The sequence below is a fragment of the Oryctolagus cuniculus genome, chromosome 4 (genome assembly GCF_051225735.1).
Source record: "Oryctolagus cuniculus isolate XC-2025 breed Fujian yellow rabbit chromosome 4, ASM5122573v1, whole genome shotgun sequence".
NCBI classification, from domain to species: domain Eukaryota; kingdom Metazoa; phylum Chordata; class Mammalia; order Lagomorpha; family Leporidae; genus Oryctolagus; species Oryctolagus cuniculus.
The window spans coordinates 79368162-79382588 of record NC_142870.1 but is presented as its reverse complement, the minus strand read 5'-3'; the positions used below and the strand labels follow the sequence as shown (position 1 = coordinate 79382588).

Here is a 14427-nt window from a genome sequence, read left to right as displayed (position 1 = left end):
TCTCCCTCCCAGCTGCCTCTGTGCTCCCGTGGTGGAATAATCCCTAATAATCCTGGGCCTCCTTCCTCGGGCTGGCTTCCATCCAGCCTCTACGCCCTGGGCGCTCAGATACCCACTAATCCTCTCGGCAAACACAGGAGGTTGGCGCCACTGTCATCCCTGCCCTGCGGGAGAGGAAACTGAGGCACGGCTACTGAGTAAGTGTGCTGGACCCCATAGCTAGTTAGGCGGGAGAGGTGCCCTGAAAGCTCCGTTTCACCCAGCCTGCCTCCTGGGTGGTTGTTTTCCTTGCCCAGGAGTGGGGAGTGCACATGACGATTCTGGGCTGAGAAGACCCGGGGAGCCCTCAGGCCAGGAGGACACTCAGAGGGAAGGCGTGGCTTCCCGAGGGTGCCTGTGCCTGTGCACCTGCGCCTGTGTCACCGGGGAGTCGGCAGGGGCACTTCCTGTTCAATAACAACCTGTGAGATCCCAAGTTCAGGTGGGAAGGGGCGGCCTGCCAAGTGGTCCCCGAGCTCCGCCCTCTGCAAGTTCCTCTCTTGGTCCTGCCTTCCCACCTCAACGCCCTGGCACTGTCCCCTGCTGGGCACGGGCAGAGGTGCTGTCAGCTCGGCAAGAGTGTTCCGCAGCATTCCCCAAGTCCTCAGTGGAACACAGGGGACACCCAGAAAAAACTTCCCGCTGAGAAGCAGCCGCCACCGCAGGCGCAGGCACTTGGCCGGCTCCCCTGGCCACCTCTGCATCCCTGCCTGGTCCTCTGCCCGCCCCCGACTTCATCTTCCCTGAGGCCAGTCCATCCCACTTTGCCCGAGGTTACTGGCTCTTGGTCCCCAGCCCTCCACCAAGGGGGTTTGGCTAGAGGGGCTGGGCCAGGCCTCCCTCAGGGGTCACCTCCAGGTGGTGGCTTTGGGTCAATCAAAACATTGTCCTAATCACACAGCGGCCTGTCCATGTGCAGGACAAGAGTCAGACGCCAGCCACGGGAGGGGTGTGGGGGGTGTCTGTGTCCAGGCAGTGCCAGGATCAATGACAGCAATCAGGAAGGAGATGAAAGCAGAGAGAAACCAAGATGCCGTAATTTTCCTGGGGACAGAGGTGATTCCGACTCTGCAGCTGCCAGGGAGAGAGGTGCTGGCATACATCAGAGCCGGCTTCAGGCAGTCACACAGATGTCCTATGGGGCCCTCTGACGCAGGCCCTGAGTGACACCGGCTGCAGCCCTGGGGGGAACATGGCCTCTCCCAGGCCTGCTTTGGAGCTGGTTCTTTGCCTGAGGTTGCACGGTGACATCAGCATTTAAAGACACGCTTTGCAAGGCGCAGGCTCCTGCAGAGCCCGTGGGGTGCAGAGGTTAGCAGCCCCGCGCCTCCTCCCAGCTCTGCTGTTCCCTGGCCGTGTGGCCAGGGCCGGCTGCAGGCACTGAGCCACTCTGAACCTGAGTTCCCTCACCCATCCTAGGATGGGAAAAGTAGGTGGCATCATGCGGGCGAGTGCTCAGTGTGAACTCTGGCACATGACAAGTGTTCTGTCACTGGGAGCTGCTACTGTGTGGCTGCTGTGATTTTTATGATTATCACACTCAGGTCAACCAAGTGCAGCCTGGGGACTCTGGCCGGGGAACGGAGGGCGAGGAGTCGCGCTCGTCAGTCCTCTGTGGAGCTGTAATATTTAGAGAGGGCGATGACAGGCTGTCCTGCAGCCCTGCGGAGAGCAAGGCCACACCAGCAATAAATCAGCTAGGCAGCACCATCCGAGGACGGGAGAGACTGATGAGGTGTCAGGGCAGAGGGCTTGACCTGGGCAGGGCAGGGGATGGACCGGAAGCCCTGTTCCCTGTGGCCACGTTCCCCTTGGCCCTAAGCAGGAGGGTGTGTGAAAGGCGGCTCCGAAGGCAGCAGCCAAGGACCAGCCAAGGAACTACGAGGGTCTGGGTGCTGAGCCACCATTGACTGTGTATGGAGGCAGCAAAGGGCCAGGGACCTCTGGAGATACCCCAGGTGCCTCTCCTGCCTCATGTGAATGACACATGGAGATGATCAGCCCCTCTGGCTAGGTGGCCAGGATACCAGCCCTCCCACTCACCCCCCCCCCAGAAACCTGAGGTCCCCAGGACGTGCCAGGAGGAACGAGGGAGGTCAGTTAGTCTCCAAGGGGCAGGGGAAGAGGCAGTCCAGGGAAAGCATCATGCCAGGGTCATGGTCAGAGCCAGCACCTTTGGGCCACGCTTGCCAAGTGTTCACCACCATGAGCACAGTAGGACAAAGTGTGCTTTGACAGACTGGCTGTCACCCAGCTCTGCCACTTAGTCATGGCAGGGACCTGGGCAGGTCACTCAATTTTTTTTTTAGATTTATCTTATTTATTTGAAAGTCAGAGTTAGAGAGAGGGAGAGATCCTCCATCCGCTGGTTCACTCCCCCAGATGGCCACAAGGACCACGGCTGAGCTAGACCGGAGCCAGGAGCTTCTTCCAGGTCTCCCATGGGGGAGCAGGACCCAAGCACTTGAGCCATCTTCTGCTGCTTTCCCAGGCCATTAGCAGGGAGCTGGATTGTAAGTAGAGAAGCTAGGACTTGAACCGGTGCCCATGCAGGATGCCAACACCACAGGCAGAAGCTTTACCTGCTGCGCCACAGTGCGGGACCCTGAGCCTGTTTTCTCACCTGTAACCTGGGGACAGCCTTGCCCATTCACTCATCCATCCATCATCTCGCGTTTCACCTCTGCCTCAGTGAGTGGGGACCACCAGCCACACCCCAGCACCCTGAGCTCCAGGCAGGGAGTGTGGTGTGACGTAATTTAAGGTGGTGTAGCTTCCCTTCTACGGGAGAAGACACACACCACACACTGCGTGATGAGTCCTGAGTGCCATCGTCCCCTGCCTGCCCGGTGCTGGCACTCTGAGTGGTAGTGGCCAGGAGCCAGGGACTCTGCAAGGGGCAGCTGGGAGACAGCTCGCCACTCGGCCTCTCGCCTGCCATGGTGACAGGCAGGCACAAAGGAGCAGAGTCGCAGGAGCCCCGGGCTTCCTGCAGGGCAGCCAGGTGGGTGACTGCCCACTGAAGACTCAGGAGGCAGGGCAGACCACCAGGAGAGAGTCAGGGGCAGGTAACCCAATGTCCCAAAGGTTTCAGGGGACAGGGAGCGCCCCGGCCAGGCCTGGGTGGACATGGAAGGATTCTGACTTCACAGGAACCCCTTCTGAATGAGGATGACCACCACCTGACTGTTCTGACCCGTTAACATAGGCCCCTAGGCCCTAAGGGTTGTATGCAGAGGATGGGCCACTCTTAGTTGTGTAGCGGGAGGGAAGGCTGCCTACTGCAGGGGGCGCTGTGCCCTGCCGCAGAAACTGGACACCACCCTCTGCCTCGCAGGTTCACAGCGTGCATCAGCCTCCTTCTCAGGCACGCAGGAGCACTGTGGGGGCAGCATCTGGAGTCTTGGCTGAGGGGCTGCAGAGCCCGTGTGGATGTGAGGACCGCAGCCCCTCAGTACACAGGGTGCGGAGGCGGCCTGCCCTGTCCTGGCTCCTCCCCCGCCTGCTACTTTCCCCAGGCTGTCCCCGACATTCCCTCTTTTAAGGTTGTTCTCTCCTCTCCCGTCTCCTTCAAGGACTTGGCTGCGTTCCCCAGGTTGCTCTGGCGTCTGGCTCAGCCACGCGTGGTTCTGAATTACAATGACCGTGCGACTGGGGCTGAGATGCTCGGATGCCCGTGGGCGGACGGGGGCCCCCTGTGGGCGGCGCGGCACGTGACACCCGCGTGCCTGCCTGGAGCACGCTCCTGAGAGCCAGGGCGTGCACCTGCTCCCTTGCCAGTGGCAAACGTGCTTCCTTCCTGAGCTGCCGGCCGCCATGTGCCAGGCTCGCGAACGGAATGTCCAGACCCCACGGTGAGACAGGGAGGGAGTGGCCTGGGAGACCAGCAGCCGGCTGGGGCAGTCCCTGGGGTGGGGTCTTCATAGAAATGAATGAGTTGTTTCAGCTCTGGTGAAGCAGCTGGGGCCTGAATTGTAACCGGCAGCGGCTGGGCAGTGAGCTGTCCAGTTGCTTAGACTACACCTAAGCCATCCGTCTCCCCATCCATCTCCAGAGCTGTTCTTTGTCTTCCCCAAAGCAACTTCTGTCCCCCTCGAAGCCTCCTGGAAACCAGAACCTGCTTTTTGCCCTGTGGTTCTACTGCTCGAGGCCCCATGTTCTGTACCTGTGCTCTTCCTGACGGCTCATCTCACAGTGTCCTCGGGTCCAGCCATGTCCCAGCACTGCAGGATCCCTTCCCCTCCCGGGCTGAACACCCTACCCCTGTGTGTGTGGACAGCACTGCTGGTCCGTGTGTCCATCGCTGGGCACAGGGCTTGCTCGTGCTGTCTGGCTGTTGTGAATTGTGCTGCTGGGGGGTGTTCAGATCCTGTCCATGTCTGCTTGTAACCCTTCTGGGTAGGTGCCCACAAGTGGGACTTTCTTTGAGTTTTGAAGGAGCCCCCCAGCTGCTTGCCACAAGGGCTGTGCCATTTGACCTCCCTCCCAGTAAAGCATGAGGGGTCCAGGCTCTTCCTTACTGGGGCTGGGTCCTGACCAAAGGCCTGGGCTTGTCCTGGGAAGCAGAATGAGGATGGGTGGGGGTGGAGCTGGCAGCCAGTAGGTTCGGACTGTGTCTGTCTCTCTGGACTCTAAGCAGGAATCCTGGCAGAGACAGGAGGGAGAGCAGACAGAGCAGAGGCACTGGCCAGTTGGCCGAGTTCGGCTGTGTCTTGGAAACTACTGGAATCAATTGATGTGTGATTCTGAGTCTAGTACAAATTCAGACACGGAGAGGGGTGTTTGGAGCAAGTCACGGAAGACATCCTAGAGAGAGAAGTGTCCGAATCAGGGCCTCAGAGAAGAATGTTATTTGTTTTCCACTGCTTGTTGTTTTTTGGATTTTTTAAAAAAGATTTATTTACTTTATTTGAAAGGCAGGGTGACAGAGAAAGAGAGACATCTTCCATCTGCTGGTTCACTCTCTAAATGGCCATAACAGTCCAGGCTGGGCTAGGCCAAAGCCAGGAGCCTGGAACCCCAAGTAGGTCTCTCAATCGTGGGAGCAGGAGCCCAAGCCCTTGGGCCATCTTCCACTGCCTTCTCTGCACTTTAGGAGGGAGCTGGATTGGAAGAGCAACAGCTGGGACTTGAACCACTGCCCATATAGGGTGCTAGTGTGGATAGGCAACAGCTTAACCCGCTGTGCCACACACCAGTGCACTTTCCACCTTTTAAAATCAAACATTGTACTTTCCAAAGCATTATGTCCCTGGGAGCACTATGAGAAAATAAGAGCAGTACAGAGAAGAAATGAAAGCACTCCCAGCCTCTCAGGCCCGAGGCTGCTCGCCGTGGGGGGTCCTGGTGCAGATCTTTCCTCCTTGGTGTGCTTCTCCTTTGGGATGCACATCTCCAAGTCTCTCGGGACTCCAAGCACAGAGTCTCCCTGGGAGCTGTAAGGTGCTCCACCGTATGGGTGGTAGGGCTGGGCAGAAGTAAGATCAAGGGACTTGGGGGATGAGATATGGCCTGCAGGGTCCCCAGGAGCTAGTAAAGTGGACCCCTGCCTGTCTGGGCCCAGTGGTGCTGGTCAGGCTGTCTGAGCCCCTCCTCTTGGCTTCCAGCTGCTGTAGGAAGCGTCCCCAACCCTGCAGGCATCCCCCAGCGTGTTCAGCATCCTCTCCTGGCCGGTCCCCAGCCAGTGCCCTCAGATGGCTCAGCGCTGCCCCAGTTCCTTTGCCCGTCCCTAACGTTTTCCTACCAGCTCTCTTGGAAAACAGCCTTCTGGGATCTCTTGTTGGCCAGGTGTCTAAGACCACACCTGACTGTGCTCACTCACCTCATGGAGGCGATGACTCATTGCTCCTGCTTTCCCTGATTAGGGTTCTGTCCCCAGATGACCCTCCTGCTTGGATGACTTGGAGCAAATGGAGGGGACATGCTGGAAAGGTCAGCCCTCTTGGTCTAGAAGAGGCAACGGGCTGATCCAGAACCAACCGCTGTGGCCTCCCTGGCCTACACACCAGGGTCCTCCAGGTGCTGCCTGCCCTGCCAAGCCCTGCTGCCCCTGCACCCCCGCTTCCTCTGGGCCCAGCATCCTGGGAGTTGGCTGAGACTTTCCCACCCCCGGCTGTTTTTGAGAAGTAGAGTTTGAGTTGTAGACGGGCACCTCTAGCAGTGCCGAGGGCTGCAGGGGATCAGAGGAGCAGCTGTCAACACCTGCCCACGGGGAGACCTCGGCCCTGGGTGTCCAGTGATAGGGCAGGAGGCAGGTGGCTCTCTGCTCAGGAACAGCGTCGTAGTCACAGGGCATGCTGGCAGCAAGAGGGGACGACCTGGGGGAGATGTGCTCTGCCAAAACAGCTGGGACAAGGCTGAAGGGCTGTGTGGTCCCTGGGACCAGGAGGCCAGTGAGCCTGGATGACACTTCGTAGACAACTGAGCAGGTGTGCTCTGTCAGTGTGGACCCTTCCCTGGCCACTGGGCACCAGCCATGGAGGCCTGGGTCCCTTGCCAAGCTGAGCCCTCAACTGGGCATTCATCAATGCGTTAGCACCTTGCTGTGCACTTGGGCTTGGCGCAGCTGTGAACCAGCCTTCAGGAGCACCAAGGAGCCGCTCAGGCAGAAGCAAGTCTGCCCAGCAGAACACACGGACCTTGGAAAACAGGAGCCTCCGGAAGGGACAGCCACTAAACAGCATCGTCGGCCCAAACAGCTGGGGACTGGGACCTTGCCTCTGAAGGCAGGTGGGGGTGGGGGAGCTGCCGAGTGTCCATGACTCTGCAGGAGGGGCAATGACAGGGTTTACAGTCTGGACCCCGAAGACCCAACCGAGCTTCCCCCTGGCCTGGCTCAGAAGTCCTGCTGTGAGTGACCTTCCTGGCCGGTGATGGCACCTGCTTCTCCCTGACTCAGCAGCTGGTGAAAGCCTTAAGAGGAACCCTGACAGACGGCCAGGTTTCCCAAGCTACGTGGAGGCGCCCACACAGCCCTGGTTTCCCACGTCTCCTGGCCCAGAACCAGGAGGCTGCCTGTGTCCTTGGCCGCCAGGCAACCGCTAGTGCGTGAGTAGTGCTGGGCCCTGGGCCTCACCGGCTCTGGCGTCTCAGGTGCTGGGCCTGGGACTACAAGAGGCCCCTCGGGGGGTGGGGGGAGCAGTGGAAAGAAAGCACTAGTTCTGCCTCTTTCTTGCTCAGAAGCCACGCACACTCTCTGTTTCCACAAGTAAGTGTCCGTCTCTATGGAGGACTGAGCTGGGCCCCGCTAAGAGGTGGGCTGAAGGCCTGCACCCTGGCACCTGTGAATGTGACCTCATTTGGAAACAGGATCGTTGCAGATGAAATCAAGGCAAGATGAGTTTGTATTGGAGAAGGGCGGTCCCTGGTCCCGGTCAGTGGAAAATGCCGTGTGAAAGCACAGACTCCGGGAGAATGCCAGTGGAGGGCAGAGAGAGGCTGGATTGGCAGCTGCAAGCCGAGGAACACCAAGGATTGACAGCCACCACCAGCAGCTAGGAAGATGCGAGGGAGCTACGCAGAATGTGACCCTGCCCACACCTTGGTCTCCCACGTCCAGTCTTCTGAACCTGGAGGAAACACTTCCCTGGGTTCTCAGCCACCCAGTGTGCAGTAGTTTGTCCCGACCGCCCCAGGAAACCACTGTGTGCACCTGCTCTGTGTGGGCTGTTGTGCTAGGTGAGGGAGGAAGGGCCCGCCCTCCTGCAGCCTGTTCAGTTTCAAACGTCATAGGCACTGGGATTTAGCCGTGCAAAAATCTCTCCCTCAGAGTTCATGTCCTAGTGAGGGGAGACAGACAGGAGCATAATGATATAACCCCAATCGATGAATTGTACAATTCCCCCTTTATCTCTGGGGAATCCAAGGTCTCCAGTGGATGCCTGAATCTGCAGATCCCCGGATATGCGATGCTTTCTCCTACACTTAACGTTTCTGTGATGCACTGCCACACATTTCAGCTTCTTGGCATATCCAGATTGCTAGAGTCACTCATGCACATTGGGGCATTAACTAAAATAAGGGTTACTTGAACACTGTGATCCTAGGACAACCGAGATGGCTAAGTGACTGACAGGCAGGTGGCGTATCCAGCGTGAATACGCTGATTCGTGGGATGCCATAAGATTTCACATGCCGCAATTTACGGTTTATGCATTGTTTATTGCCAGAATTTTCCATGTCACATTTTGGACTGTGCTGGACCACAGGTAACTGAAATTGTGGAAGGTGGAAGGTGGAAGGGGGAGACAGAGGCTGCTGCTTAGTAAGTGGTGCGAGGTGCAGTGGTGAGAAGGGGGCAGACGTGGGGAGGCATGGTGGATTTCCTTGAGAAGGGGACATGTAAACCAGGGCAGTGGGTCTCCACCCTCCTACACCTCATGATCACCAAGGAGGCCCCAGCCCCAGGTCCCTCGCCATAGCATGCTCCCAGAGGATTGCACCAGGAGCTCTGCTCTGCTTGGTGCTGGCCCAGGGGCAATCCTGACTCTGGGGATCTCAGCAGCCCTCAAAGCCAGGCATTTGCTGCATAGCCTCAGACCCAGGGTGGCCTGGCCCCACTGTGTTTGATGCTAACCAAGGAGACACTCACGGTACCCAGCACATGGCTCCTTTGCTGTTGATCTGGACTCCAGCTGTGTCGTTTTCATTTCCTGGGGGATGAAGAATGGCCGAATGGCAGGTGCTTTTACACACACGGGAGAGGCCCTCATCTCCCTGGGGATGGGGCAGGCCAGCACGGGGTCTGCACGCTCTGTCCCTGGACCTGCCAGACGCCCCCCAGAGCCCGTCTGCAAGGCCAGGCACCAGTGCTTGTGGGGCCCCAGCATTCCTTTTCATCTTCTGACCCCGGCCCCTCCTAGCCACCTAGGCTGGAGCAGCCCGCTGATGCCCCCAGACCTAGCAGGCCCTGCCCCTGCTCCACCGCTCCCTGCCCTGCTGCTTCTCTTCCTCTCGGTTGCTGCACCTCCTGTCTCCCACTCTTTATGACCTTCCTTCCTCCTGCAGTTGCCTTTGCTGATCTGGGCTGGGATCAGATTGGGCTGAGAAGGCTGGGAAACAGCACTGGGTTCAGGGCCCCGGGAGCTCCTCGCCTGTGCCCCCGGGGTGCATTCCCTGGTGGCCCATCCTATTTCCACTTCCTCGCGTGGCTCACCTTGTATGAGCTGGCTGACAGTGTCCCCGCTCAGTGGAGTCCCGTAACTGCCCACGGCCACCGCAGCCCAGCACAAGCTGCCTACGGCAGCCCACAGCACGCCTCCGTCTCCCTGTGCCCATAGATGATGCCAGGGCGTTGGATTATGCTCTCGTTCGCTTAAGAGGACCGGAGAACCGACAGAAAGCATCCCAGGCATTCCACTCCTGCATCCTGGAGCCAGGTTGCCTGTGTTTTCTGAGCCAGTGACTCGACTTTGCTTTCTCTGAATTTTCCCAGCCATTATAGACAGTTGCTGACCTCACGGGTGTGGCTGGGACATGTGAGTGAGTTAACACTCACCAAGAGCTTAAGTCTGATTGTTCAATAAGGTGTGGTGAGGCCGTTGGATCAGGAGACCGACAGGGCTGTCACTCACGTTTCCCCTGGGGAGGCACCAGGGTGGGTCAGGAGGCAGAGGGAGAAAAGGAGAAAAACAGGCGGGCACCTCTAGGTGGTTCCGGAGGGAAGGAGTAGGCGAGGCAGGGTGAGGAGGTTTGTGATTGGCCAGTGGGAGTATTTTCATCCAGCTGCAGGGGTCGGGGCTATCCCACCTCCCTGGTGCCCTGGAAGCCAAGGCAAGGGGATGTTGGTCTGCATTTGCCCAGGACTGGTTTGCAAGTGGAAGGTACACTCCAGAGCCAAGTTGCAGACTGTCTATAGGAGTTGGCTCGCCCTTGGAGGAGCTGCCTCCCCACCAGGAGTCCATCTCAGACATCAGAACCTCATCGGTGGGTGCACTGTTTCAGCCAGACAGGGGGCGTACACAATAAGTGTTTGGGGTGATGGATATGTTAATTAGCTTGATTCAGTCATTCCATGCTGCATACATATATCATAGCATCACTTTGTACCACATAAATATAAACGCATACAGTCACAATTTGTCAAGATTCAATAAAAAGAAAAAGACGTGTTTAATATACCTGCACACATTTTTGAAATAGAGTGACAAAACGTGTTTAGTTCTACATTCTCAAGTTCCAAAAATGAGACTGTCAGGTCCAGATCCTCAGGAGACCTACGGGGCAGTGGAAATGGCCCAGACCCCGGAGGAAACAGCAGTCCCTTGGGCTGCACCTTGGGCTGCTGTCCCTGCTTCTGGTCCCAGGCTCAGCCCCCTCCTCTGAGAGACGGAGATGCCAGCCACCCTGCCCGTGCAGGCTGTGTGGGGTGCCACGGCAGTGCCCAGCCCGGGGCCTGGCCGCCAGGAGCATCTCAGTATGAGAATCCCTACGTTTCTGTGTCCCTGTTAAGACACAGTCTGCAGCGGCCCTGACATTCCGGCCCTGGGGCTTTCTGTCCCAGAGTCACTTTCAAAGGAAGACATTTCCAACCTGTGAGCTGCAACCAGCGGGTGCACCTGCCGATGCACACAGAGGCAGGGAGCTGGCAGGGACCAGGCGGGGAGTCCAGAGACCCCGGCTGGCTGTGTCTCCCTGCCCCTCCTCCCTTCTAGAGGAGCCCCTGGGGTGGAGGGCTGGGGTCTGCTGGAGGCTGCACTCCCTGGGAAGGGAGGGCATTGTAGGCCCCCACTCTGGGTTGCAAGCACTCTCTGGAGCAGGTGACTGAAGGCCGCTCTTCCCCAGGCCCAGGCCCAGCTAGCCAGAGGGGGCTGCTCGGGGGTCACACAGGGGCAGGCTGACTCAGAACTGGGGGGCCAGGCCCCCTGTCACGTGCCATCCCCAGGTCTCGTGCTCCTTCACCCGGCTTTCCTCTTTGTTAGCAGTGAGGGTGCAGAGTACAGAAAGGGAGAGAAAGACAGCATTCCTTGCCGTTGGGGCAAGACCAGCGTCCCTGGCTGCACCCCCATACCTTCCCTCACTCCCAGGGCCTGCCTGTTAAGGATGCTGTATAAACACCATGGACAGCTTAGAAACAGCAGAAGTGTATTCCTCACTGTTCTGGAGGCTGGACATCCAAGGTCAGGTGCCAGCATGGCGAGGGTCTGGCGAGGGCCCTCTTCCCATCACAGAGTGAGGACACGTCCTTCTTGGCTCGTGACCTCCTCATCCCCCAACGCCCACCTGCTGATGTCATCACCTTGGGTGTTATGATCGAGCATTTGCATCGGGGGTGCACGAGCACCCAGTCCTCAGCAGGGTCTCCCTCCTCCACCTGTCCCCCCAGCATCCTGTTCGCTGACATTGAGGGCTTCACCAGCCTGGCGTCCCAGTGCACCGCCCAGGAGCTGGTCATGACCCTCAACGAGCTCTTCGCCCGCTTCGACAAGCTGGCTGCGGTGAGTTGCTCCGAGCCTGGGCAGGGGGATGGCCTGCTGGGGCTGCTGGGGAGGGGCACTGCTGGGGTTGTGTGGAACAACTGAAGTGCCCTGGAGCCACCATGCTGATGGGGTTGGCCAGTGATCAGAGAAGGAGGGGTGTCCGCCTGGCCCACAGGCAGCTGTGTGTCACCCCTGGAAGCATTCATAAGGAGGATTCTTCAGTGTTTGGACAGGTTGGCAGCAACAGCCTACACCAGGGAGTGGTGAGTGACACTCATTCCTTAGATCCCTGTTTATGCGCCTGTCAGCCTTTGCCAGCCGCTGTGGCTTGCCTGATGCTTTGGGTACTTGTAGAATCATGACAGATGCTGCCTTGTAGACAGTCGGGTTACTTTCCCAGAGACCCATCCTGAGCTGAAAGCACCCCAAGTCCAAACTGCACCTACTCCATCTGCCCAGCTGAGCGTCCTAGCCCAGCAACAGGCAAAGAAGCACTGCCACAGAGCACCTGTTCTCGCCCCTTGTGGTGGTGGTGCTGGCTGAGAGCTGTGGCTGCTGCCTTGAGCAGACGGCACAGGGCCAGCCCGGGAAAAGCTCAGGGTTCGGAATCTGAGGTATGGTTCCTGCTTGGTGGCTGTCCCTTTCGCACCCTTGCAGAGCTGAAAGGTCACACCTAGGGGATCGCCTGTGTGTGTCTGGGGACATGCTCTCCTTTGCCACACAGGACACCAGGCCACTTTGTTGATGAGAGACAAGGGCCTGTCCAGGGCTTCTGTGTGTGTAGGGGGGAATTCCAGAGGGTACCCCTCATGCCACTGATGGGCTGACCTCAGAACCCAGGGAGGTGAACAGGGGTTGGTGTGGTGCTTGGGCATCGGCTGGGCCTCAGTTGAGCCCAGATCACCTGGCCACCTGACTCCCAGCATCCCAGATTTCTGAAGGATCGCTTAGGGGCCAGGCTTGGGCAGCTCATGCCCAGTGGTGAGTGGCGTTCTGGCTCAATCCCAGTTACCAGCTGCTGGTAGCCTCCTGGGGTGGTCCTACGGCACCTGCCGCTGAGCTGCTGCTGTGAGCAAGTACTTGGGCTCTGTCGCTTCCTTGGCATTTGTGTGCAAGCTGATTTAGCGAAATTTTTTGGTAAAAATCTCTGCCTGTGAGTATCAGGTGAGATTTTGGTTAAGGCTCATTTCTCCCTGTCTCAGTTGTTCTATAAGAGAAGACAGATCAGAAAACTGCTAGAATCTTCAGCCCGGGGTGAGCCCGCACCCCTGGTGCATGCAGCGGGGCCTTGCCCAGGCTGGCGAGGCGGCCTTCCCTGCTGAGCCACTCAGGGCCTCGGCAGTGGCCCAGTGAGGTGAGGCTGGAACGCTCGCCCCTGCCCCCCGTTGCCACCAGCCCTGGGCCTGTGCCCACTGCCCTAAAAGGCAAGTTATTCCAGGCATGGGCTGCATCTATGTGCCTCCCCATTTCTTTCCCTCCCACTTCTCCTTCCCACTATTTTTAATTTTTGAAATTAATTTGCATTCCAGGAGAATCACTGTTTACGCATTAAGATCCTGGGGGATTGCTACTACTGCGTGTCTGGACTGCCCGAAGCCAGGGCCGACCACGCCCACTGCTGCGTGGAGATGGGCATGGACATGATCGAGGCCATCTCGTAAGTGCCCACCTCCAGGGGGACTGCACCGCAGCCTGAGGAAGGGCTGACCGGCTGGCCACCTGCCAGGGAGACCGTGGGGCAGTGCGCGCGAGTGGCTTGGCACCTCCAGCCATGCCTCTTGCAGGCTCCTTTTCTACGCAGTAGTCTGTGCTGCTGTTCCCCAAGGGAGCATGTGAGAAGGGAGAGAGCTGCAGGTGTGGGCTCACCTCTCCAGGAGAGGAGGAAAAGCTGGCAGTTGCGTCTGTGCCCGTGGCCATGGGGGGGGCCTGGTGCCCCCTGCCAGGTGTAGAGCACACTGGCTCCACTTCTTCTACGATGGCAAAGTTGGCCTCACGGGGACTCAGCAGTCCCCGCGTGGTATGCCCAGGCAGGTGGGTTCACATGCAGGTGTTCCCATCTGGAGAGAATGCGTCCTTCCTGGAGCCAAGGCAGAAGGGCTCTTTGGCCAGTTCTTGGTCTTTACGGACCACGGAAGGAGCCCTGGTCATTGAGAAACATCAGACAGTCCAAGCTTACAGGTCAGCCAAGGGAGCAGCTTAGAGGTTGTGTCCAGGTTGACTTTGGGTTCTAGAAACAGCGAGGGCAGGGGCAAAGGTGAAGACGTGCATGGAGGTCAGAGTGGCTGGTCAGTCAGGTTTGCCCCTGCGTGGCTGGGCTAGAAGTCACCTGTCATCAGGAATCACAGAGTGTGTTGACTGAGGGAGGCCAGGATACCCATTGCTCTGATACCAGGTGGGTCATGAGGACACCATGAAGCATGGTGGGTGTGGGGGGTCCACAGAGGGGCACCTGGTCCCACTGAGGGCATCAAGACAGGCTTCATGCAGGAGGTAGCCATGGAGAAAAGCCAGCAGGAGGGGGTGCAGCGCCATCAACCTGAGCAAGGGTGCCAAGGCATTGTGGATGGAAGACCAGGAAAGTCGACCCCAGGACGCAGGAATGATGGGTGACAAAGGGCAATTCTTTCCTGCAGGGGGTATCAGACTGGAGGGTGGGGTGGGGTGGGTGCAGGGAGGCCGAGGGACGGCCCCGCCCACCAGGCCAAGTATGACTGCGGATTCCAGAGTCAAGGAGGTCCCAGGTCCCTAAGGACAGTGGACTGTGTGCATCTACCTGCTCCCTGTGCTGGCCCTGGGCCTTTCCTGTGGGTGTCAGGCCCGGATGTGTAGCTTTCTCCCCACTGTGCCTCTCCCACACCCCTGGTGTGAGAGGCTGCTGACAAGCACAGAGGGTCCGCCCCAGCGACTCGGGACCCCGGGGTACCTGGTGCACGTGGCAGGGCCTGGGACCTTCCTGGATCCCTGCACCTGC

The 14427-nt window shown here is 58.6% G+C and overlaps 1 protein-coding gene across 1 annotated transcript in view; it reads left to right on the top strand.

The window, feature by feature from the left end:
* Positions 1-14427, top strand: part of ADCY5 (adenylate cyclase 5) — a 162921-nt gene that overhangs the window by 107292 nt on the left and 41202 nt on the right. Inside the window, 2 exon segments of the mRNA NM_001082628.1 lie at positions 11363-11474; positions 12986-13113. Coding sequence (NP_001076097.1) covers positions 11363-11474; positions 12986-13113 — 240 coding nt within the window.